The sequence below is a fragment of the Podarcis liolepis genome (genome assembly GCF_965112155.1).
Source record: "Podarcis liolepis genome assembly, chromosome: 11".
NCBI classification, from domain to species: domain Eukaryota; kingdom Metazoa; phylum Chordata; class Lepidosauria; order Squamata; family Lacertidae; genus Podarcis; species Podarcis liolepis.
The window spans coordinates 54,430,131-54,455,260 of NC_139565.1; the positions used below are offsets into that span (position 1 = coordinate 54,430,131).

General features: G+C 45.3%; 2 protein-coding genes across 3 annotated transcripts in view; both read right to left on the reverse strand.

Annotated features, from left to right (window-relative positions):
- Positions 1-810: 810 nt before the first annotated feature.
- ELAC1 (elaC ribonuclease Z 1) lies at positions 811-12,497 on the reverse strand. 2 transcript variants are annotated; one of them, XM_083466378.1, is made up of 5 exons: positions 11,175-11,237; positions 10,995-11,037; positions 6,755-6,935; positions 4,828-5,295; positions 811-1,471 (listed from the first exon to the last, which is right to left on the reverse strand). In XM_083466378.1, exons 3-5 carry the CDS (start codon positions 6,909-6,911, stop codon positions 987-989), a joined length of 1,110 nt encoding a protein of 369 aa, XP_083322504.1. In that variant the 5' UTR covers positions 6,912-6,935; positions 10,995-11,037; positions 11,175-11,237; the 3' UTR covers positions 811-986. The 2 variants fall into 2 exon arrangements, with proteins under 2 accessions (XP_083322504.1, XP_083322503.1); XM_083466377.1 differs by lacking the exon at positions 10,995-11,037 and having other exon boundaries at positions 11,175-12,497.
- A 2,841-nt stretch (positions 12,498-15,338) lies between these two features.
- The window catches only part of ME2 (malic enzyme 2), a 41,294-nt gene continuing 31,502 nt past the window's right edge, over positions 15,339-25,130 (reverse strand). The window contains exons 12-16 of the mRNA XM_083466033.1: positions 24,441-24,583; positions 22,074-22,176; positions 21,408-21,478; positions 20,847-20,945; positions 15,339-20,063 (exon numbers count right to left, since the gene is read on the reverse strand). Coding sequence (XP_083322159.1) covers positions 19,899-20,063; positions 20,847-20,945; positions 21,408-21,478; positions 22,074-22,176; positions 24,441-24,583 — 581 coding nt within the window. The 3' untranslated portion in view covers positions 15,339-19,898. The remainder of the gene's footprint in view (positions 20,064-20,846; positions 20,946-21,407; positions 21,479-22,073; positions 22,177-24,440; positions 24,584-25,130) is intronic.

A 25,130-nucleotide genomic window follows, 5' to 3' on the forward strand; every position in this document is an offset into this window, starting at 1 on the left:
TTTTGAACTGCTAGGTTGGCAGGAGCAGGGACTGAGCAATGGGAGCTCACCCCGAAGCGGGGATTCGAACTGCCGACCTTCTGATCGGCAAGTCCTAGGCTCTGTGGTTTAACCCACAGCGCAGGTGCCAAATAAACTGCATTTGTAAGAAACTGATATTTGATTACGATGGTACTGCACATTGGAACTCCTTGCCTCTTGACATGAGGCAGGCACCTTCACGGTACTCTTTCTACCACCTGCTAAAAAATATTTGTTTATACATGCCTACATAGATATCTATCATGCCGGGGTGTGTGTGTTTAATCTGTTTTTAGTTTATCACTGATTATGTATTGTTTCGAATTGTAAAAATGGTTGTTCTTAACAGTTTTGACTGATAATTTTAGCGTTTTTTTGTAAACCGCTTTGAGGTTTCTGACAATCGAGTGCGATACAAATTTTATGAAATAAATGAACAGTGGTTTTGTGAGTTGATGTGCAGTCTGTGGATATGATCGTGCACTTGAGTTCTCTGACTGCACATATTTCCAATCCCTGTTTTATGATTTTGCCACGTTGCACAGGTCTGTGTTATGGCAGATGGATCCTGGAGCCTGATATCACCTGCAGGCACTAGGGTCTACCCACCTTTTCCCCATTATAATTCCATCCCAGATTGCACTTCACACCAAACCTATTTTCAACAGATACACATTATGACTCTTAAGAATGCTTAGTTTAGGAAACTGAAATTTGTAATGGTTTGCCTGAGATCAAAGGTTAAGCCAGCTCATTATGCCTTCAGCAGAAAGTAAGCTTGCTAGCCCAGTCTTTTGATGATTTAATTAATATATTTGTCAAAAGGAAAGTGAGGATTAGGTCTTTCAAGTAGGAAAAGTGCCCATAAGCAAGTCCAATGAATCAGGTCCGTAAGTGCCTCCAACTGGGCATTAAGAAACTAATTTGGAAGTAAACTATAGCTAGAGGTTCAGCCTATCAGCAAATTAATATGGCGGCACTATTGTTACTTTTTTCATTGGAATATCAATGGTCATAAAATCCTCGGCTAACACCACTTCTTGGCCATCCAATACCTCCTCGGCTTGCCTCTTCAGCTCCATGACATCCACATCTCCTTCACCAGTCTGACCTGCGGGCTTGTATCTCTGACTGAAGTGAGACAGAACCAGTTTCTTCACTTTGCACAACTTTGCAAACTCCGCCGCCACCCGTGGGGTGCTGTGACCATGCTCCTTCGCCTTGTCTGCCTGGGCATCGTCCAGCGTGGCTTCGTGAACCAAGAGATCGGCTCCGTAACAAAGGGCCGCCGCTCCGTCTCCTACAATGCCAGAGCAGTCTCCTAAAATGCAAACTTTTCTCCCAGGAAGCGGGTCTTCCATGACATCTGAAGGAAAGATGGTTGTACCATTTTCCAGGACAACTGTAGCCCCGTCTTTCAGTCTGCCGTATATAGGGCCTGGTGGAACTCCTAGAAATTAAAGCACAGGTCCAAAGCTATTTGTCAAGAAGCTTGGCTTGCAACAAAATTTCAAACCCACTTTTGAGCAATCGGCAATTCCCCAAAAATTCACGCAACCATGCCACCAAGTTTCTAGTCCTTATGAATGCATATTTGCAAAATATGCAGGCATTTTTTACAGCATACTTTTCCCTCTGATGGTACCTATCCAATGATCCGTCCCAGATCCATAACCATTCCTTCCCTGCATCAGTGACTGCTGCTAAAGAACATTTAGCTGGACGGCTCAGATGGTTAGAGTGTGGTGCTGATAACTCCAAAGTTGCAGGTTCAGTCCCCATAAGGGACAGTTGCATATTCCTGCTTTGCAGGGGGTTGGACTAGATGACCCTCAGGGTCCCTTCCAAGTCTGTATGATTTAACATTTTATGCAGGGGAAATACTGAGTTTAGAATAAAGTGCATGCAGGGTTTCCATTTTTAGGTACTGAATTGTTTCTGTTGCCTAACAAGTTCTACACATGGAAAAGTTCCATCCTATTCAGATTCCTTTTCAACCCTTTCTCGCTGCATCCATTGCCACATGACTTTTTGCCCTATAGATGATATACATTTTATTACTTGCAATATCTGCAGTGCTTCAGCCAAGGCCAGCCTGATACTCCAGCACATTAAATATAGCTGTTGGTTAGCCTTGGTTGAAAAATAAAAAAGATAGAGCTATAATCTTATGCAACACTGATTTTTCCTTCCCTGTTACATGAAGGATTCTCTACTTTGAAATGCTTTTTTGGGGGGGTGGGGGGTGGAAGGAGTTCTGCTCTTACCCCCCCCCCCTAGATTTCTGCACTAAAGTTTTCAGATCTGATCAGAATCATTAACCAACATTACCTGCGTCTCTAAAAGAGAGAAATGTGTGCATTAGTCTATAACAGCGAAGGGAAAGAAGAGCGCAGGCATCTCAAAGACTGGCCTCAAAAGCACATCCCACATGAAACCAATGGTGATTACATGGAGCAGACAATGGCTTTGAAGACACACACACACAAGCACTGCACTAAATTAATTATTCCCTAAGGTGCCACAGCACTCTCTTTTATGGGTAAAAGCAAGCCGTTTCCCCTGCTCGGAAAATTATTAGTCACACTCAGGAGCTGCGGTGTGACATCAGCGCTCACGACGATCAGCAGAGGCACTGTGGGAATTTGAATCCATCAAGTGTACAGCCGTGGCTAAGAGGTGGCGCTGTGCACCAGGAAGCCCTCTGCTCAAATCTCTCACGGCTCCCTCTGCCAGCAGCACAATGCTGAACTACAATTCAGGGTCATTGTGGGAACCATTGAGATACTCTGCCTGAAGTAAATGCTAAGTACGACCTTTGTTTACAAGTAGGCCTGGCTGATACAGTGGTACCTTGGTTCTCAAACGCCTTGGTACTCAAACAACTTGGAACCCCAAACCTGCAAACCCGGAAGTAAGTGTTCCAGTTTGCAAACTTTTTTCGGAAGCCAAACATGCTCCATTTTAAGTGTTACGCTTCCGATTTGAGTGCCACACTTCTGTTTTGAGTGTTATACTTCCGATTTGAGTATTACGCTTCCAATTTGCGAGGCACACTTCCACTTGAGTGTTATGCTGAGGTCTGTCTGTTTTTGCTATTTATTTTGTGTTTTTGTTTTTGCGGCTCCTTTTGTTTTGTTTTTGTGACTGTGTGTAACCCAGTTCGGCTACTGTTTGATTGTGTGACTGCGGTACGTTGTTTATTGCTTTCATTTTATGGATCAATGGTCTTGTAAGATAGTAAAATTCATGTTAAATTGCTGTTTTAGCGGTTTTTTAAAAGTCTGGAATGGATTAATCCATTTTGCATTATATTCTATGGGAAAGCATGCCTTGGTTTTGGAATGCTTTGGTTTTGGAACGGACTTCCGGGACGGATTAAGTTTGAGAACCAAGGTACCACCGTATATCGATATATCAATCAGGAACAGACCGTGATGTCGGCTTCATTCAGTGCTATATTGCTGGTGAAACCGCCACCGCTCCTGAGTCCCTCTGCTAGCGACTTCCTCCAGTGAGTGTTGCTAGCAGAGGGACTCAGGAATGGTGGCCGTTTCACCAGCGATATACCGCTGAGTGAAACCACCATCCCACTCTGCCTCCCTCTGTACAGTGGTGCCCCGCAAGACGAATGCCTCGCAAGACGGAAAACCCGCTAGACGAAAGGGTTTTCCGTTTTGGAGGTGCTTCGCAAAACAAATTTCCTATGGGCTTGGCTTGCTTCGCAAGACGAAAATGTCTTGCGAGTTCCTGCGGGGTTTTTTTCCTCCCCCCCCTTTTTCCCAAGCTGCTAAGCCGCTTATCAGCTCATCCTACGCCGCTAAGCCGCTTAACAGCTGATCCGCTAAGCCGCTTATCAGCTGATCCGCTAAGCCGCTTATCAGCTGATCCGCTAAGCCGCTAATAGCGCTAATCCGCTAATGGGCTTGCTTCGCAAGACGAAAAAAACGCAAGACGAAGAGACTCGCGGAACGGATTCTTTTCGTCTTGCGAGGCACCACTGTATCTTTAACTGCTTGGCTGAGGAGTGTGCAGTTGCCACTACCCTCGGCAGAGCAATTAAGGGAGCCCCCAGCCCAGCGCTGGCTCCCACACAAGCGGGGGGAGCACCAGGGGTGTCTCAGCTGGGGATCGGGAGCACTCCAGCACGCCAGCTGAGCCATACAAACAAGCTGCTTTCTCCCATCCCGCTGGAGGTAAAATCAAACCTTGACTGGGATCCAATGAATATTAGTACATTGACCAGGAATTGGCATTGTGTGTGCTAATATTGATTGGACCACCGGATTAACATGATCAGGAGCATCCTATATGCTAACAGCAAAACCATTCTTCAAGTATCAATCCTTATGTAGCCAAAACAGGACCATCCACACACAAAAGGGCACAACCAAGGAAATTCCAAAGTTTACCGATGTAAAAATCTTACATTCTAATGAGGACTGAGCATGCTCAGTTGGCTACAGAACACTGACTGCTGGGCAGGGGAGGGGCAATGGAATGGAGTACCCTGAGGAAAGGGCTTGGTTGGCTGGTACCCTGAACAGGAAACCTCCATGCTGCAACTTTCTGTTGCAGGTCTCACTAAAAAAGGGGGGGAAAGATTAGAGGTAACCACTGGGTTCCCTTCAGAGGTGTAGATTCCCATCATCCATAATCATTGGCCATGCTAGAAGGGGCTGCTTGAAATTGCTATCCACAAACTCTAGAGGGTACCTGTTGGTTGTCACTGTTTTAAGACAAACTTCAAAACACCTGCTACAGGACAGTTTTCCTAAGGGTCGAAAGAGGCAGGCCCATTATTACCTAGTTCCTTCAGCTTCTGGGCGTTGAGTTTGCCAGGCCGTGGCTTCTCTTCCACGAGAAATCCGAAGGAAGGTATGCGGTGAAACAGCCTAAACGCCTTCACCACAAACTGAGAGTTGTCCACCAAGCTGTACGAGTCTTCTAGAGGGTCCAGGCGAAGGGTTTTTCCTGGTGCCTCTTCAGACGAGACCTTGTCTCCGTCCACAAAAGACAGCTCCTTCCGTTCCTCTGCAGGGCACTGGTCTGGCGTAGGCACCAGTTCGTGAACGACCCAAGGGAAGGCGAGCTGCGAGTGGGAAAGCTCCAAAGTTCTGCAAAGGAAGCTCCTCAGCCCAAGAGGTCCATAAATCTCAACCGGCAGCTTGTTTGTGGCAGGGCTACTCTGGAGGCTGATCGTACAAAGAAGCCCAGGCAGGCCAAAGACGTGGTCGCCGTGGAGGTGTGTTATAAAGATCTTGGCAATCCTACCTAAAAACACAACAATGGATTGGAGATGAGAGAATTCAGGAGGCATACGTTGAAAACAGCACATGGAGAAAACAGAAGTTCACACCAGAGAAGTACAAATATATTAGGATATAGTTCCGTTCCACCTTTAGAACAGGCATATGGAGTTGTTCTTTTTCTTAACTGCCATCGCTTCTGTCGGCGAGGTCCACAGAGGTAATTTTGGTTCCAATATTCCTTTATATTTTATCCAGATCTTATATAATGATTTCCTTATTAGATGATTCAGGAAGACTTCACCTTCTCATAAATTAGATAGGCATGCCACCCATTATTGATTATCATAATCGGTATGAGTCAATATTTTATTATTGTGATGCCTCCTAGCCTGCACTTTAGCTTCTTCATTTTATTTTATTCTTGGCTATGTTTGCCCTTCTTAACAAAATCAATAAATATTATATGAAATAAAACATCAAATGAATAAATAGAAATGGTTGGCGACACCTTGGTGCACAGTATAGGATTGCCGCCTTAAGCATGGAACTGGAAACACATACTTTTCCAAAGTTGCCAGCTTGGCTAGAACTTCTAGCTTCTGCTGGAAGAAACAAGATTTACCAACTATAGAAGAATGGCAGATGAAGATGATGGACTATATGGAACTTGCCGAACTAACCAGGAGACTCTGAGACCAGAGAGAAGAGACGGTGGAAGAAGATTGGAATATTTGAAAAAATATGTTAATATTTAAATCTTAGAATAGCTTTGGAAGTGGATTTGGGCTGTAGGTTTAGAAGTAGAAGATAGTGTATTTTAAAATAGTATTATTTGCAAGTGAAGATTTTTATGGTTAAAGTAAATGTGATAAAAAAAATGGTTAGAAATTATGATATATGTAAACTGCTAAAGATGAGGTAAAATAACAATCAGATTGGGGGGACTCGGGGAAGCCCACCTAACAATGTTTCAAAAAAATAAGGATAAGGCAAGAATCTGTTTCTATTGTTTGTTTTCCTGTTTGTGCTGTTTATTTGTGTTATAAAATGAATTTAAAAAACTGGGGGGGGGGGGGAGAATAGAACTTCTAACTTCTACCAGCGACTTTAGAAAAGAGGTTGCTGGCATCTACAGTGGTGCCCCGCAAGACGAATGCCTCGCAAGACGGAAAACTCACTAGACGAAAGAGTTTTCCTATGGGCTTGCTTCGCAAGACGACAATGTCTTGCAAGTTCCTGCTGGTTTTTTTCCCTCCCCCCCCCCTTTTTCTAAGCCGCTAAGCCGCTTATCAGCTGATCCGATCAGCAGATAAGCCGCTAAAAGCCGCTAAAAGCCGCTAATAGCACTAATCCGCTAATCCTTCAATGGGCTTGCTTCGTAAGACGAAAAAACCGCTAGACGAAGAGAATCACAGAATGGATTCTTTTCGTCTTGCGAGGCACCACTGTATCTGACTTGAGAGACAATGGAGTTTGCTGACCTGCTTTCAGATGACTTTTCATGAACTGGGTTTGCGTCCCCTCACCACAATCGAACAACCAGCTTTCTCCTTCAAAACGGACCACCGTAGCCGAGGCCCCTCTCGTTGGAGACGGGTACGCAGCCCCGGTTCCCAGGAAAGTAACATCCATCGCCATTTTGTTCCAAATCAGCGTGGCACCCTAGCAGAGACAGTAACAAATGGGATTTAATTTTAGGTTTTCTGGCCCCGAGCACAAAGAGAAAAGCTACGTGACATCAAAATGTACTGGTAAAGGCTAAGGCTGCAATCCTAAGCACACTTACTAAGGCGTAAAGGCCTAAACACCAGAATTATTGAATACCCAATGAAGCTGGATGTTGCAAGATCAAGGCAGACAAAAGAAATCCGCTCCCAAAGAGGTAATGACTGACGGCCGCCAGGTTGGATGGCTTTCAAAGAGGATTAGACAAAGTCATGGAGGATAAGGCTCTTGCTTGTGGGTTTTCCATAGACATCTGGTTTGCTAACTGCTGCCTTTCGTCTGATCCAGCAGGGGTCTTCCTAGGTTCCTAAACTCCATGGAGCTCAGGTTTACTCCTATCATAGAATCACAGAAGAGTTTGAAGTAGGGTTACCAGACGTCCCCGTTTCCCAGGGACAGTCCCCGGATTTGCAAATCGGTCCCCGGACAAATTCTGTCCCCGGAATGTCCCCAGATTTGCAAATCTGTCCCTGGGAAATGTGGCAGCAGCTGCCTCAGCAGCCCGGAGCCAGCCTGGTAGCGCAGTTGGCTCTGGCTGGCTTCAGGAGTTGCTCGCTGCTGCCACCATTGCCAAAGGGGAACCGGGGACGTCTGGCAGTACAGATCTCCTGCCCCCTTCCCCCTTTGTTCTGACAGATCGAGGGAGGCTCGGGAGTCGTGGGCGGGCAGCTGTTGCTTAGGAGGGGCGCTCGGCGCTCGGTTTCTCTGCCAGACAAGGTGCAAAGCCCTTCTTTTGCATCCTGTGAAACATAAATGCAGTTTTTTAAAAAACTGGGCAATGGCCACCCACCCGCGACTCCCGAGCCTCCCCCGATAAGTCAAAACAAAGGGGGAAGGGTGAGGAGATTGGGGAAGGTGCAGGAGTCACAGGGGGGCAGCGCACTTTTGCTCAGTTTCTTAAAAACTCTGTGCATTTATGTTTCACAGGGTGCGAAAGAAGGGCTTTGCACCTTATATACAATATGCATGTGTGCTTGGGCCCAGGGTCTTTTGCCTCACCATCCCCACTACTGACTCCCTGTTGCTACTCAGCTTAAAAAAAAGGGGGGGGGGTCCCCGGATTCATTGGAAAAAAAATTGGCAACCATAGTTTGAAGGGACTCCAAGGGTCATCTAGTCCAACCCCCTGCAATGCAGGAATCTCAGCTAAAGCGTCCATGACAGGTGGCCATCCAGCCTCTGCTTAAAAACCTCCAAAGAAGGAGAGTCCACCACTTTTCGTGGGAGTCTATTCCACTGTCAAACAGCTCTTAACTGTCGTAAAATTCTTCCTGATGTTTAGTCGGACTCTCCTTTCTTGCAACTTGAAGCCATTGGTTCGAATCCTACCCTCCAGAGCAGGAGAAAACAAGCTTGCTCCATCTTCCATGAGACAGCCCTTTCTAGATATTTGAAGATGGCTATCATATCTCCTCTCAGTCTCCTCTTTTCCAGGCTAAACATACCCAGCTCCTTCAAACACTCCTCATAGTTTCCAGACCCTTGATCATCTCCTCTGCACACATTCCAGCTTGTCAATATCCTCCTTAAATTGTGGTGCCCAGAACTGGACACAGTATTCCAAGTGTGGTCTGACTAAGGCAGAATACAGTGGCACTATTACTTCCCTTGATCTGGACACTATACTTCTGTTGATGCAGCCTAGAATAGCATTAGCTTTTTTGCTGCCACATCACACTGTTGACTCACTGTTAAGCTTGTGGTCCACCAAGACCCCTAGATCCTTTTCACATGTACTGCTAGTAAGCCAGGTGTTCCCCATCCTACATTTGGGCATCTTGTTCTTTCTGTCTAAGTGCAGAAACTTCAGTTTTTTGCTTCTTCTTTTTTTAGTTGCTGTTTTGTTAATAGTGTTTTATAGATTGCAATGGTTTTATTAATGGCTTGTTAATTATTTTACATGATTTGAGCTGGATTTGTGGTGCTCGATTATGTTTTATTATGGTTATTGTTATTTATTATCTGTAAGCTGCTTTGGGATCCATCTGAATGAAAAGCAGCACAGAAACACAACCAACCAACCAACCAGGGCCGGATTTAGGTTTGATGAGGCCCTAAGCTACTGAAGAGGGATGTGGGTGGCGCTGTCGGTTAAACCACAGAGCCTACGGCTTGCCGATCAGAAGGTCGGTGGTTCAAATCCCATGACTAAGCGGCTTAGTCATGCTGGCCACATGACCTGGAAGCTTTACGCCGGCTCCCTCGCCAATAAAGCGAGATGAGCACCGCAACCCCAGAGTCGGCCACGATGACCTAATGGTCAGGGGTCCCTTTACCTTTAAGCTACTGAAGGTAATGAGACCCTTTATATGTCCAGCTGTCCTTTGTCAACAACAAATTGTCACTGTTTTTTGTGTTGAATATATGCTAGATGGTAATTTATGGACCTAATAGGTATCTAAAGCCATTTGCACATAACAAAATATTTATTTTATCAAAGTAATTGTTGAACTGAAATACAATTAAGAAGAAGTAAAGTATAAAAGGGACGCGGGTGGTGCTGTGGGTTAAACCACAGAGCCTAGGGCTTGCCAATCAGAAGGTTGGCGGTTCGAATCCCGGCGACGGGGTGAGCTCCCGTTGCTCGGTCCCTGCTCCTGCCAACCTAGCAGTTCGAAAGCATGTCAAAGTGCAAGTAGATAAATAGGTATCGCTCTGGCAGGAAGGTAAACGGCGTTTCCATGCACTACTCTGGTTCGCCAGAAGCGGCTTGGTCAGGCTGGCCACATGACCCGGAAGCTGTACGCCGGCTCCCTCGGCCAGTAAAGCGAGATGAGCACCACAACCCCAGAATCGTCCGAGACTGGACCTAACGGTCAGGGGTCCCTTTATCTTTACAGTATATTAATAGTAAAATTTTGGGAAGAGGCCAAGAGAGTGGGGCCCTAAGCTATAGCTTAGGGTAGCTATAGCTACCTTTGAAGGTGACTCAGAAACTGCAATTAATCCAGAATGCGGCAGCTAGACTGGTGACTGGGAGAGGCTGCCAAGACCATATAACACCGGTCCTGAAAGATCTTCATTGGCTTCCAGTACATTTTCGAGCACAATTCAAAGTGTTGGTGCTGACCTTTAAAGCCCTAAACGGCCTCTGCCCAGTATACCTGAAGGAGCGTCTCCACCCCCATCGTTCTGCCTGGACACTGAGGTCCAGCTCCGAGGGCCTTCTGGTGGTTCCCTCACTGCGAGAAGCCAAGTTACAGGGAACCAGGCAGAGGGCCTTCTCAGTAGTGGCGCCTGCCCTGTGGAATGCCCCCCCAGCAGATGTCAAGGCAATAAACAACTATTTTACTTTTAAAAGACAACTGTTTAGGGAAGTTTTTAATGTCTGACTCTGTATTGTTTTTAATATTCAGTTGGAAGTTGCCCAAAGTGGCTGGGGAAACTCAGCCAGATGGGCAGGGTATAAATAATGTACTACACGACACGACACGACACTACACTACACATTGTTTAGCTTTTATGTAAATCTGGCACTGCAACCAACCAACTAAATCAAACATTCTGCAAGAAAAGCTTGTCTCCCCAGGTAGAATGGCCTGTGCCACTTCAGGTTGCAAAGGAGGTATAGCATTGCTTCCAAACGCTACTTGACATGAAACTCTCGCTGCAGGAAGAAAACCAGCATTGATCGATGCTAGAACCAGGCTGCTCCATGTCAAGCTTTCCTTTCGCAGAGAATGCTGGTGTGTTGTTGTTTTTTGTTTTAAGACAGAGTATTAAAAAACAGCAACCCCCTACTCATTAAAACAGTGGCATGCATTTTAACCCTTTCCTGGCATGCATAGAACCTCAGCCAATCTGCAGACGGCATTCATCGACCTGGGAATTCCGCCCCCCCCCATAGCGTTGGACTACAATTCCCATCATCCCTAGTCATTGCTGGGGCTCATGGGAGCTGGAGTTCGCCACCTGATTTTGCTCCTGGGCGTAAAAGCAGCTCGTTTACAGTTTCATGGGGCGTTTGGGGTGTGTGTGGTTTTTTTTCCTACCCACCTGGGGTTTTCTCTCTCGGAGTCCTCTTAGCTTGAGAGCCCGGCTACCAAGGAAGGGAAATAAGAAAATAAAGAATAGGTGATTTTTGTTTAAAGAGGAGGGTTTTTCGGGGCTCTAGCAAGCCTCCCTGCTTGAAAATCAGGTTTGCTCATTCGGACCTTTCCCCGGTCCAAAACGAACCTTGCAAGCCAGCAGCCGGAAGCGGAGGAATGAACTGCCCTCTTTGCAAGCTCAGAGGCGCCCTTCTCCTGCGGGATGGGGGGCTATTGCGCATGCTCAGGAAGTGAGCCGAATAGGAAAGGCAATAGGTTCCGGGGTTGAGTCCGTTCAGGGGGAGGAGGAGGAGGAGGAGCCGCTGCAGAGGAAGAAAAGGAAGCGCTTTGGCATTTTGGATGTAGCTGCTGGCGAGTCTGGAGGTGAAATGGCTGAAAATCGGGAACGCTTCTAATTTCATTATTTTATGCAAAGTATATTAAAAAGTGCATAAAAGGAAAAGGTACAATCGGCAGCTGAAACTGATGGAATAGGCTGAATTAGCAAGTTTAACTAGTAAAATTGGACTAAAATGGTCAACCCAAAGCTTTACATTTCTGGTGTTTATCACCACAACAGTTCTCAGCACTGGGTTTTAGGAAAGCAAATAATTCAATTAGGCAGCGCCTATATGATACTGAGCGGCAGAAAAATTTGGCCGCGACAAGAAAATTTTGTCCATGGTTATGATTATTTCCCACCTAGTCATTTTGACACGTTGGCACTCTATTTGCAAAATTTAGCAATTCCAAAATACAGGCTGTACTTGAGGGTCGATTTCAAAAAACTCCCCTGGAAAAACGGTGGAAATGGCAGGATTGAATCAGTAGCTCATCTGCTTCTGGCTTGCACTCTTTATAAAGATTTGAGGAGTGAGGTTATTACTTATTACCCCTCTACTCCTATCCATACCACATCGCTCAACCATTGCTATTGTGTCCTTCTAGCAGAGAGATGTCTAACTGGTACGTAGATCCCGTGCTGATCCTGGTGGATCGCGGGATCCTTGTGTACAAAAAGTTATGGGGGGAAAGCTAAAAAACCCCTGCAATCCTCCACCCCCAAAAAGTTCAACAACTCTGGGCAATCCACCCACACAACGCACAATGGGTAGATCACTGCCAGGGGTTTTTTTTTTATACTGGGAGTAGATCAGAGTCTCTTGGGAGTTGGAAATGCCTGTCATCAAAATAATCAGGTGACAGCAAAAAAAAATATGCAGGGGCAATTGGAATAAGAGCTATTATTTGATTATTGATGTGAACCTCCAGAATGTATTTTCTTCTATCAGATCAAAATGAGCAGATAACATCATAGGTTCATAGCAGGGGCAATCAGAATAAGGGCCACTAACTGACTGCTGATTCAGGACTTTAAATTGTGCTTTTATATCAAATTTCCTTTTCTGCGTATACTGTAATGTTTTACTGTTGCTATGGCCATTGGCTAATGCGAATAAAGTTTTATATATCTATCCAGAATGTATTTTGTAGAGTTAAGTTTTTACCTCTATCTTCAGTACATTTTTATTTTGTTGTTATGGCTAGTGGCTGGTGTAAATAAAGATTCTTCTGATGATGAATTAAGAGAGCAAGGTGAGATTGTTTATAAGGAGGACTGGGAAATGTTTGTAGATTTCCTTGATTTTTTTTGTAAACGTGTTAAAACGCAAGGCGGTTTTGAGTAAGAACAGCAGCAAAGTGTACCTGAGAAGGTAAAGGTAAAGGACCCCTGGACAGTTAAGTCCAGTCAAATGCGACTATGGGGTTGTGGCGCTCATCTCGCTTTCAGGCCAAGGAAGCCGGTGTTTGTCCACAGACAGTTTTCTGGGTCATGTGGCCAGCATGACTAAACCGCTTCTAGGGCAACAGAAACACCGTGACTGAAAACAAAGTGAGTGGAAATGCTGTGTACCTTCCTGCCGCAGCAGTACTTATTTATCTACTGGCACTGGCATGCTTTCGAACTGCTAGGTTGGCAGGAGCTGGGACAGAGCAACGGGAGCTCACCACGTCGCAGGGATTCAAACCGCCGACCTTCTGATCAGCAAGCCCAAGAGGCTCCATGGTTTAGACCACAGCGCCACCCGCATCCCCTACACTGAGAATACGGTGGAGGAGAGACAACGTAGTATAATTTTAATATGCAGCAGTATTAGGAAATTTGGGGAAACCATGGAAGGGTGGAGGGGAAGTCGAACATTAATGGAATGCTAATTGGAAAATGTTGCATAATTTATTTTCTTTTGGAAAACTTGAGAATTAAAAAGAAAAGGTACAACATATCACTATGTATGCAAACAGCTGCCATTTCATATATGCTTGTCTAGTATGTAGGTATGTTATGCAAGTACATATATAGTTTTATATGTAGGGGCCACCCTGTGGAAGCCACAGAGACCTGCTTCTGCATGGACAAGACAGGTGCATCACCCACAATCAGTTTATCATCAGCTTGATCATATGTAGAGGATTTTATGTGTCAGCCTTCCTGGTGCCCATTCCAGATCGGTGCTGTCCACTGATGCCAATAAGTGCTGCAGTTTTCCTATGGCAGCACCCCTATGAAGATGATTGAAAGGCATATTGACAAGCAGTACATTTCCGAGCACAATTCAAAGTGTTGGTGCTGACCTTTAAAGCAGTGTTTCCCAACCGGTGTGCCGCGGCACACTACTGTGCCGTGAGACACCGGCTGGTGTGCCGTGGGAGGGAGGCGGGCGAGTCGGGCGGCGAGAGGCGGCGGCGGCGGCGGCGAGGATCCGCGTCGAGCCGGGGGCGGCTCCGCGGTGGTGGTGCCGAGCGGCGGGGCAGCTCGCGCAAAAGGGAGGAGCGCGAGACAGCGGAGGAGGAGGAGGCCGGCATGTCCGGGCAGCAGCAGCAACAGCAGCAGCAGCAACTCCCGGCGACGGCTCCTCCTCCGCCCGCTATCGCCGCCGCCGCCTCAGCTGCCCTCGCTCTGCTGCCTCCTCCCACCCCGGCAAGGGGAAGGAAAAAAACGTTCACTTTTGTGCGTCCCCCCCCCGCGTGACGCTGCGCGCTGACGTCACGGGGCGGGGCTTTAATGGTGGTGTGCCGCGAGATTTTTTTCCGGTAAGCAGGTGTGCCGTTGCCCAAAAACGTTTGGGAAACACTGCTTTAAAGCCCTAAACGGCCTCGGTCCTGTATACCTGAAGGAGTGTCTCCACCCCCATCATTCATCCCGGACACTGAGGTCCAGCACCAAGAGACTTCTGGCAGTTCCCTCGCTGTGAGAAGCCAAATTACAGAGAACCAGGGAGAGGGCCTTCTTGGTAGTGGCACCTGCCCTGAGGAACGCCCTCCCACCAGATGTCAAAAAGAAAAACAACTACCAGGCTTTTTGAAGACATCTGAAGATTATTGTATTTTAATATTGTGTTGGAAGCCGCCCAGAGTGGCTGGGGAAACCCAGCCAGATGGGCAGGGTATAGATAATATTATATATATTATATATGGGAGGATATTGACAAGCTGGAATGTGTGCAGAAGAAGGCAACCGAGATGATCAAGGGTCTGGAAACCAGGCCTTATGAGGAACACTTGAGGGAATCAGGCATGTTTAGCCTGGAAAAGAGTAATCTGAGAGGAGATATGATGGCCATCTTCAAATATCTTAAGGACTATTCCCAGAAGCTGGAACAGACTTGTTTTCTCCTGCTCCGGAGGGTAGGACCCCAAACCAATGGATTCATGTTACAAGAAAGGACAACGTTTTGACGGTAAGAGCTGTTTGACAGTGGAACGGTCTTCTTTGGGAAATTGTAGACTCTCCGTCCTTGAGAGGTTCCCCCCCCCCCAAATAATATTTATTATTCTCAGTAGATAAACATAGTAAAAAAAAGAGAAAAGATTAACAATAATAAAGACAATCAAAAAATGAAAGAAAAAGAGAAAAAAGATACATTCAACATATTATCAATTAATTAAAATTAAGTACCATCCATCTTCATAAACATAGTATTTGACTTCCTCGAATCTCTTCCATCCGAATTTCTTAGGAATTATATGTAGCAGTTTCCAATATCAGTGTTTCAAAAGACCATATCACAGTCCTAATTACATAGAGGTTTTTAAGCAGAGGTTGGATGGCCATCAGTCACGGATACTTTAGTTGATATTCCTGCATTGCAGGGGGTTTGACTAGATGACACTCAGGGTCCCTTCCAAATATTATTCTATGGTGTAGGAAAGCTGCATCAATGAATGAATGAGTAGAGAGGGGCAGGGCTCCCTTGTGTGTGAGCCGAAGGCTCGTGCAACTTGGCAAAATAATAGTTTCACACACACAACGTAGGCAAAAGGGACGGCTTTTACTATGAAAATAGAAGACCATTAGCACATATCTCAGTACAGTTACAATATTACCAAAGGAGAAAAATAAACCCACATTTTTAAACACAGTGTTTGTTCATTTTTAAGCCACACAGACTACTTCGCAATAAACCATATTCTGAAAAAAGGTTCATCCTGAGGATTTGTATTTTGACTATGCAAGAATTGCTCCCACAAAGGTGTTTGAAACAGCCCAAACAGCATTTATGCAAGACACAACAGCTGATGGAACTAAAATTGCCTTACTTTTATGCTCCGCTTGGGACATTTTGGGCTACCAGAGAGAGTTGGGGTTTCCCATCAAGATTCCTCATGCAGAGGAGCCAGAAAAATGAAAGGGTTTTCCCACTTGAGCCATAAGAAAACCGTCCCTTGTTTCTGTATACAGTACATGGTTTCAGGGCCAAATCCAGGAGCCCAACCAGAACATGGCAGTCAACAGAGATTTCCTGTTGTATAGATCATCGTGTACACATGCATATGTTCACTTTAAATTCAGACCACATTGGGTTTCGGCACATCTCCAAAAATGTAGCTTCTGTCACATTTCTGGTGGCATGTGCCTAAAGCAGATCTGGGCTGAATTCAATAAATAGTGGCTGTTACGCAGACCCAAAAGGGCATCATGGGTTCAGGTGGTTGTGTGAACAGCTCCTTCACTGATGCTGGACAGCTAAGGAGAGACACGGGTCAAGTTTTCCAAACACGAGTTTCACCTCTCAAAAAAGAATTCCAAGCTAACAAGATGTACAAATACATAACAAACCCTCTTCTGAAGAATTGCTTTCAGTCCCTCTAAAGCAGCATTTAAGCTTTTGTTGCACTCATGGAAAAGCAATCTTCATGCACAAAGCCACAAGAGCAATCATTAAAACAGATTCGTTAAAAATGACTTACAGAATAAATAAACGTCGCTAAAAAGAAAACAAGGGTTAGGAAGTGGGGAAGTGCAATGATGAAGCCATGTTATAAGGCAAACAAAGGGGAGGGGGAATCCCTTCTAAAAGAGGTGCCAGGTGATGCTATTTTGTGTGCAACCCCCCACAAAAAATACATTACAACTAAGACACACTTTTAAATAGCATTGCCGACACCCCATTGTTGTTTTTGCCAATAACACAAGAGAAACTTACGCTCACAGCTACATTATAGTGCCTTGTTTTTCACATGTTGTTTTACTTGTACTATTTTCAAATTGGTATTCGTCAAGAATCTTGCAAAGGTTGACTTGAATGGAAGGCTCACATCCCTGGAGGAGGAAGACTGATTGGATCGGAATTGAACTACACTCAGCAAACACAAGATTCACCTGTTCCCAGACTACCACTTCACACTTGAGGGGGGCAAATAAATATCTGAATATCCCTATTTTATTTTTTAAAACACCTTCCTGCACATCACAGAACTAGTATAAAGGGAAGGTTGGTTCAAGGCAACTTTCTCCTTAACATATTAGTTTTGCATGTGCACAGCGCTCTCTCGCTTTTTATTCTGGGGAACATTTAAGCACGCAATTCCCCACCTGGAGTCTGAAGAAGGTGCAATCCAGCGACAGATGCATCACCAGAGTCTGATAGTTGTGTAAACTCAGTTCTCACAAGAGCAACATGGGAAGAAGGGAAACATTAGCTGGACTATCTCTCAGACTAAATACATTCTGTCAAAGCTTGTGTACTTGGATCCAAGTATGACCACACAACTACCTCTAGAATCTAGCAAATTATGTGCCCAATTGCATTAACCTAGCTATGCCTATGAAGGACAGTGGGAAGACAGTTTCAAACTATGCGAGTGCTCCTGTATCTTAAAACTGTAGCATGGAAAACACCCTTAAAATACTCCTTTGAATGTTCTGTGTGTCCAAGACACACTGGGCTGTTCATATACCGTATGTATGATCCAACTCTTAAAGCCTTGAGGGTGTGTATAGGAGAAAAGGACCATTCTGTTCTGCTTTCTGTTGAGAAGTGTGGCACAAGCACTGCTGCAGGAACAGTCCACACACCTCAGTGAAATCCAGGAGACTTTACCCAAAGAACAGTAGCTGGCTTGCACAGCTCCAATGAATTTACTGGAGCTTGTGCAAACTCTGGTAAATTACGCCTTTTGTAATCACAACCTTTGCTGGTGCAAAAAATTCATCTCTTTGCTGTATGAGCATGCAATCATCTTGGGAGACAAAAAATTATGCATAGAGGTGAAGTAGGGGAAATGGCAGAGAAGACATTAGCATAATGCCAATCTAATACTAAGTGATGCTTGTCCGGCAGCTCATCAGTCTGCTGAGAACATTTGAATTAAATCTGTTCAGAAATGTACCCCGTACGCTTGATTGGTTTAATTTCTTTCATCACAAACGTCTTCCATCCCTTTTGGCAGGCAAAAGAGCCATTAAGGGCAGCGAGTGTGGAGTGCCAGATATAAACCCCGATATCTCATTGTTGCTTCTACACAAAATGAGGCGGTCAAGAAATCCTAATCCGTTTCCCAAGTCTGTTTAAAACTAGAGCTGCTGTCGCCTGGTGCTTATCGGAAGAAGTTTCTCCGTAGTAAACAGGGAACAATGCCCACTCCCCATTTCCCACGATCACCACAATTTTAGGTAGCAACTCATTCGAGAGATTAAAAAAAACACACAGCCAGGCACCAAATAAGTCTTTGTACTAAAATTACAATCAGTTGGAAAATCAGTTTTGCAACAGCTGTACACATAGCGGATCTATAGTTAAGGGTGGCTCAGTCGGGTGGAAGCCGTGGCCGGACTGCTCACTGACCACATTGCATGCTAAATGCAAGCCTTGCATCTGGTCAGGTCAAAATGCAGCTTAGCACTGGGGAAGCCCACGCTGAAACTGCCCCTTGTTTTAAGAGGCACAAATCTTGCTATTATGTTGTAAAATAAACCCAGTTCAAGCTAATTCCTAAATGCATGCCTCCATCCAACGTTTGGGAGTGTATGCGTTTTTGAATGCAGAATTTCCATGGGAACTGGGAATGACCTGTACAGGAGGCTGAAATTTAAATATGGGAAGACCACCCCGATGCTGATGCCATTGGGACAGAGCTCTGAGGATGCACTGGAGGCCCAGGATTTGGGGCTACGGAGTGTAAGCACCCCGCAGAGAAAAACTTTGAAAAGGCAAAACTGGAACATTGTAGAAGCCAACGCTGGTACGTGGGGTGTAGAACCTTTGGCCCTCCAGATGTTGCTGAACTCCAACTCCCATCAGCCCCAGCAAGCATGGCCAATGGCCAGGGATGATGGGAGTTCTAGTTCAGCAGCATCTGGAGGGTCAAAGGTTCTCACACCCCTAGTATAGATTCGAGAGACTTAGGTCACTTTCACACTGTGGACTCTGTGCTGTTCACGCATAAAAGCTTTTTGCTGCATCCCTGAAACATCATCCTCATCAAAATGCCACCCCATAATTTAGCCCACTGCATTTAAGCCAGTTTGATTGTCTGGGTTGGTTTTTTTTTGCGAGGAGGGTGTTACTTGCTGGGTTTTCTGGAAGATTTTCTGGATTTTTAAACTGGAAAATAAAATGGGAGGCATTGTGACATTGTGTGGATGCTGCATTTGTGAACAACACAGACTTCACAATAAACTGCCATGTGGAAGCACTCGAAAACCATGCTTGCTGGCAAGGTTGTTTTTCTTTTCGTTTTTGTAGCAGAGCTAAGAAGGGCAAAGTTGCTTACTCGAAGCTCAGAACAGACAACTCGCCATGTTTACCTGCAAAGGAAGCTGGTAGCCCGTCCTAAAATCTGACACTGCCCAATTGAGGCCACAAAGCTCAGCACATCAGACAACTGCAAGGGCCATCAGGGCACATATAAAATAGGCAACCAGAGTACAAAAAGGGATGAAGAGATTTGGTAGCCGGCTTAAGGCCCAGTTAATGCATGCAGCAGGATCAAGAGGTAAAACCATTTCTACGCTATACCACTTTAAGATGCTGGAAGGTTGCCTGTTTGAATGTTTTCTCCATCAAAAACAAGTTCTGTGCAAGCAGAAAAGCAGCACATGCCAGAAGGCTAGGCCGAATCTTTCTGACATGCTCATTTTCTACACTCGGCGAGTTTATTCGTTTCCAATATAGATAAAGAAGATCATTTGCAGTCTGAAGTGGGGCAGCTCAGAAGAAGCTCTACCACTAAATATATAAACTGGGTCTATATAACAGGAATGACAAGATAATTAAGGATTTCCTGTATACGGTTAAGTGACCCTGAGGACTGTAAAAGTGATTTTTTTAAAAACCACACCAAATCAAGGTAAGTTTTTGTATCTTGGTTCCAGATAAGTCACTTCCATCCACTGGAATGCAAATCGTCGGAGGGAAAATCTACACCAGGAGCAATCCAGGCAACTGTTACGGGGCAAGGCTTAAAAATACTTTTGCCGTTGTTGAAAAAAATCAAAGTCTCAAAACGTTCCTGGTTTTAAATCTGTTCCGGAAAGAGATTCCCTGCAGAATTTCAGGTGCCACCTGAGGAACATGCCCCCTTCGGTGAGTCACTGTGTTTTTGGTGGATGCGCCGTAGATTCTGGCCAATCATACAAATCCGGCAGAAACGATTCATACTTGTAGTTCCAGATCCTCGACCGTATGTGCTTGTTCTTGTCTGCAGGCTCAGGGTAATGGAACGCCATGTTGTTGGCATACAAAAATTCCATAACCTGGAGCGGGAGGAAATCAGATTATTGATCTGCAGGATTCCCATGATCCATCTCAGAGATGGAGAACACAGAAAGCTGCCTTATGCTGGTCCATCTCCTTCAGTATTGTCTACACCCTGGCTAGCCAACCTGGTGCCCTTCAGATGCTGGACTACAAAACCCATCATCCATGACCGTCGGACCATGATGGCTGGGGCTAATGGGAGTTGGAGTCAGGCAACAAAGGGTGCCTCTCTATGGTTTCACATGGGTCTCTCTCAACCCTGCCTGCAACTGGATCTGGGACTGTCCGCACGCAAAGAAGATGTTCTGCCACTGAGATGCAGTCCTCCTTGTGGTCCTCCAGCTTGCCGTTGGACCCTCCAGCTCCCATCAGCCTCAGCCAGCAAGGCCAACCATCAGGGATGATGGAAGCAACATCTGTGGAGAGCCACAGATTCCCCATCACTGGTGTCTTCCTATTGAAATATTTTGTTTCCAAGCACGAGCAGCCAATTGCTTCTGGAAGCTCACAGACAAGGCTTGAAGATGGCCTTGGCATTTTGGGCCCAGACGTGTGCTACCTTTGTCCTTCAAGGTTTCCGTTCAATGATTATCGTCATTATCCAAACCTTGTTTGGACACCTAGAATGGGCAGTTTAGGTTCATCCCACATAATCAATTCCAGCCCCTAGAACATCATTGGTTATCCCAACCCGCTCCACCCTCCAATATTCAGAAAAATTAAGGTGGGCTGTACATCTATCCAAACGCTCCTCCTGCCACCCCCAAAATTGCACTTACTTTAACGGCAATGTTAATGGAAACCTCCCGGATGTTTGCAAGAGGAGGATAAAGCCGTCCCTCAGCAAGTTCTTCCTCAGTCAGCTGCTCTGTTAACGCCTTTTTTAATACAAAGAGAAAAACATTACACAGGAACGAACCAACATCTGGGGTTACACTGGTCCTGGGCCATTTAAGGCTTTAGAGACGATACCAACACTTTGGCTGAGGCCTGGAAATGGCTCTCAAGCCAGTGAAGTTGCTGCAATAATGAGAGCCACGCAAATCGCAGTAACAGGCTCCGGTCTACATCCTTGCTGCTACGTCTTTGAACCAGAGGACGTTTCTAAACTGTCTTCCAAGGCAGCCCCATGTAGAGCACATTGTGGTAGCCCTGATCTAACCAAGGCATTTGACGTCATGGAGCAAACTCCTCGCTTCTAGCCTCTTAAGCCAACCAATGCACAGGTCAGTTTTGAACTCATATTCTATCTTTTCCATTTGAAAATCCCCTCACACGTGCGGAAACTGCAATGCACGTACTATTTCACCCACCAGGCGTTTCGCCTTCGGACCGCTTACCTTCGCAGCCTCCAGGAAAACTTGATCGCTAATGTGCCGAACCCCACTGAGAATAACAGCAAGAGCAACGCCTAAAGAACAGAGACATTCAAAGTCGTTTTACAAAAACGTCTGGATTTGCGGAACTGAAAGGCTTTTATGCCACTGTTTGCGTAAAAGCTAACAGCAATGTTTATTTTTATAAGCGTTGCTACAAACAATGCTCAGCACTGAAAGCCAATAGCATGAAGGGAACTAAAGAAGAAGAAAAAGAGGAGGAGGAGGAAGAGGAGGAGGAGTTTGGATTTGATATCCCACTTTATCACTCCCCTTAAGGAGTCTCAAAGCGGCCAACAATCTCCTTTCCCTTCCTCCCCCACAACAAACACTCTGTGAGGTGAGTGAGGCTGAGAGACTTCAAAGAAGTGTGACTAGCCCAAGGTCACGGAGCAGCTGCATGTGGAGGAGCAGAGATGCGAACCCGGTTCACCAGATTACGAGTCTACCGCTCTTAACCACAACACCACACTGGCTCTCTGTGGGGCAGCACAGAATTCCCTGATGCCCTTGTGGCAAAAAATATTTTTTATTATGAACTTGTAACCTGCCATCATAAAGCCCATCTCGCAATGCAAGAGGCCTTTGGATTCTTACAAGCCAAAATTGTCTCTTAACAAACGGCTTTACCTGGAAATATGTATGCATTGTTCCCTTGTCCAGGTTTGAAGGATCGCCCATCACTCAGCTTCACTGGCTCAAAAGGGCTGCCGCTTGCAAACAGACAGCGCCCCTGTCGAATAGAAAAAAGAGGGAACGATTCATCAGGAAGCCACTTCTGCAAGAATAAGGGCAATACAATACAGATGAAGTTCCACTGCAATTTTATACATGTGAGTATTTGTACACTGGGCAGACACAACACTTTTAGCTACACCAAGAGGTGCTCACACGTGTCTCCAGCCAAATAATATTACAAACTGCCAGGGTGGATTTGATTTAAGTCAGTAAGACTTGGTTTAAATCATTTAATTTTTTTTTACATAAAGGCATTCCTGCTGGTATAGTCTTAATATTTACAACCAGATGAAGGTTTCATTTTTGGAATAATAAATTTTCAGAGTAGTTTTTACGGTTATATCAAAAATTTCTGATTTGGTTGTACTGTTAGAAATACATAGACAGATAATTATGAAATTATTGTGAGGTTTAATAAGTTCACTGTTTATATTTGGACAACTTTTTAACTATACTTTATGGGAAGGAGAAAAATAATCATTTCCTTAATAACAATTTAAACAATTTATTTAACTAAAACAATAACATTATAGCATATGTATCCATGTTTGTTAACTGATGTGGTTAAACATTAAAAAAAAAAAAAGAATTAGACTGAGTTTCAACACACATGAAAAGCTTAAAACAAATCCTTATTTCCTGGTGGCCTTTGAACTATAATGTAACTTAAATAGAAAACTATCTTTAGAAAGATTTTTTCCTCCAAAAACATTTTATTTAAAAATCCAATTTAAATTGAAAAAATTGATTTAAATAAAAAACAAATCCTATTTTATTTATAAATAAATAAATCGTTGATTTTTATCCACCCTGCAAACTGCATTACAGCAGAATCTGACCCCATTGGCAAACCTACCAGATATCTATAGGCTGGACCCATGTTTCCTTAGGACCTTTGGAAGTGTATAAGCCCAACAATACGACAGTTAACTTTTGCAAAGAAAGCGCGGGGTGTGTGTGGATAATATTGCCCTATTCAGTCCGTGTGTTTTGGATCTGGTGTGTGTGGATCATAAGTGATTATGACATCCAATGTGTGGGTGTCCGGTACACCCAGAGGTAGGGCAGATATTCTTGCTCGGCAGCTGAGATTCTACTTCGCCATGCCGATTCCATATCTAGTTAGAGCCTAATCAGAAGTTGCTGCTGGTATCCATCTGTCTCAAGGGACAATCGAGTGTGCCTCTGGGGATTATCGTCTTCCAAAGCAACTACTCTATTCCGAACCTAAAAATGGAAAGCGTAATGCTGATGGTCATCAAGAGGTTTAAAGACTCTCTCAAGGGAAATCTAAAAAAAATGTAGTATAAACACCGACAACCGGGAAACACTGGCCTGCGAACGCTCCAGTTGGAGAACAGCCTTTACCAAAGGTGTCATGGGCTGTGAAGACGCTCGAACTCAGGATGCAAGGGAGAAACGTACTAAGAGGAAGGCACGCTTGGCAAACCCTCACCATGATCAACTCCCACCCAGAAACCAATGTCCCCACTGTGGAAGGATGCGTGGATCCAGAATTGGCCTTCACAGTCACTTACGGACTCACTGTTAAGACTTTGTTCATGGAAGACAATCTTACTTGGCTATGAGTGATCACTGAAGGAGATGGAGAAGGAGAAGGAGAAGGAGAAGGAGAAGGAGAAGGAGAAGGAGAAGGAGAAGGAGAAGGAGAAGGAGAAGGAGAAGAAGAAGAAGAAGAAGAAGAAGAAGAAGAAGAAGAAGAAGAAATCAAACCACTGTGTTAGCAGCACCCAAGTGACCTCCCCGACGTGCAAACTTGGGCAGTCTCTTGAGGTCCTCGTGAGAGAGGGAAAGGACCATTGATACCAGTTCTCTGCAGGTGAGCTGATCAGCCACACTAGCGCACAAGTCACAACCACATAATGAGAGCCAGTGTGGTGTAGTGGTTAACAGCGGTAGTCACGTAATCTGGGGAACCGGGTTCGCATCTCCGCTCCTCCACATGCAGCTGCTGGGTGACCTTGGGCTAGTCACACTTCTTTGAAGTCTCTCAGCCCCACTCACCTCACAGAGTGTTTGTTGTGGGGGAGGAAGGGAAAGGAGATTGTTAGCTGCTTTGAGACTCCTGGAGGGGAGTGAAAGGCGGGATATCAAATCCAAACTCCTCTTCTTCATATTGTCTTCAGCACAGAAGGTGCTTCCTGATCAAGCTTCCGGCAGCTCAGTCAAACAAGTCAAGTTGCACAGGCCAGGAGAAAGGCTGTGATGACCAGTGATGCTTCAAGTTATTTGGCTCACCTCTGTTAACGTGTATGCTTCCTCAGCGGTGCACTCGGCTTTCGCAGTAGGGTTACTCAGTGCAAATATGATCGGTCTCTGGTTGATGGAGCCCATCACTTTGAGAACGTCGTGGGAGAAGAGTCGGCCTGCGCCTGCGACTCCTGGAAGAAGCAAATAACATGATGCCTTTTCCCCCGCCCTCCTGCCAAAAAAAGGCTCACATGCAGTTTTTTGAAAAATGGTAGCAATAAGACACTGGAACACTGCAAGTATTTCTGCGCCCACTGGCGCACGGCCACTCTGCTCCTTATTTCTCATGCTCCTCCTTGCCTCAATGCCAGTGGAATATGAAAGCAGCTACTGCTGGAGAGGCAACACACGGACTCAGCAAGGTCTTGTCTCATGGCAAGTTCATATATTCCCTTGTCTCCACACGTAACTGACAGGGACAAGGGTGGCACTGTGGTCTATACCACTGAGCCTCTTGGGCTTGCCGATTGAAAGGAGTGAGCTCCTGTTGCTCTGCCCCAGCTCCTGCCAACCTAGCAGTTCAAAAGCACGCCAGTGGAAGTAGATAAATAGGTACCACTGTGGCGGGAAGGTAAATGGTGTTTCTGGGCACTCTGCCATTTGTCACGCCTCAGATGATGCATGCAGGGTCTGGGATGGTTTATATGGGGAGGGGCGGTCCTTGAGGCATTGAGGTCC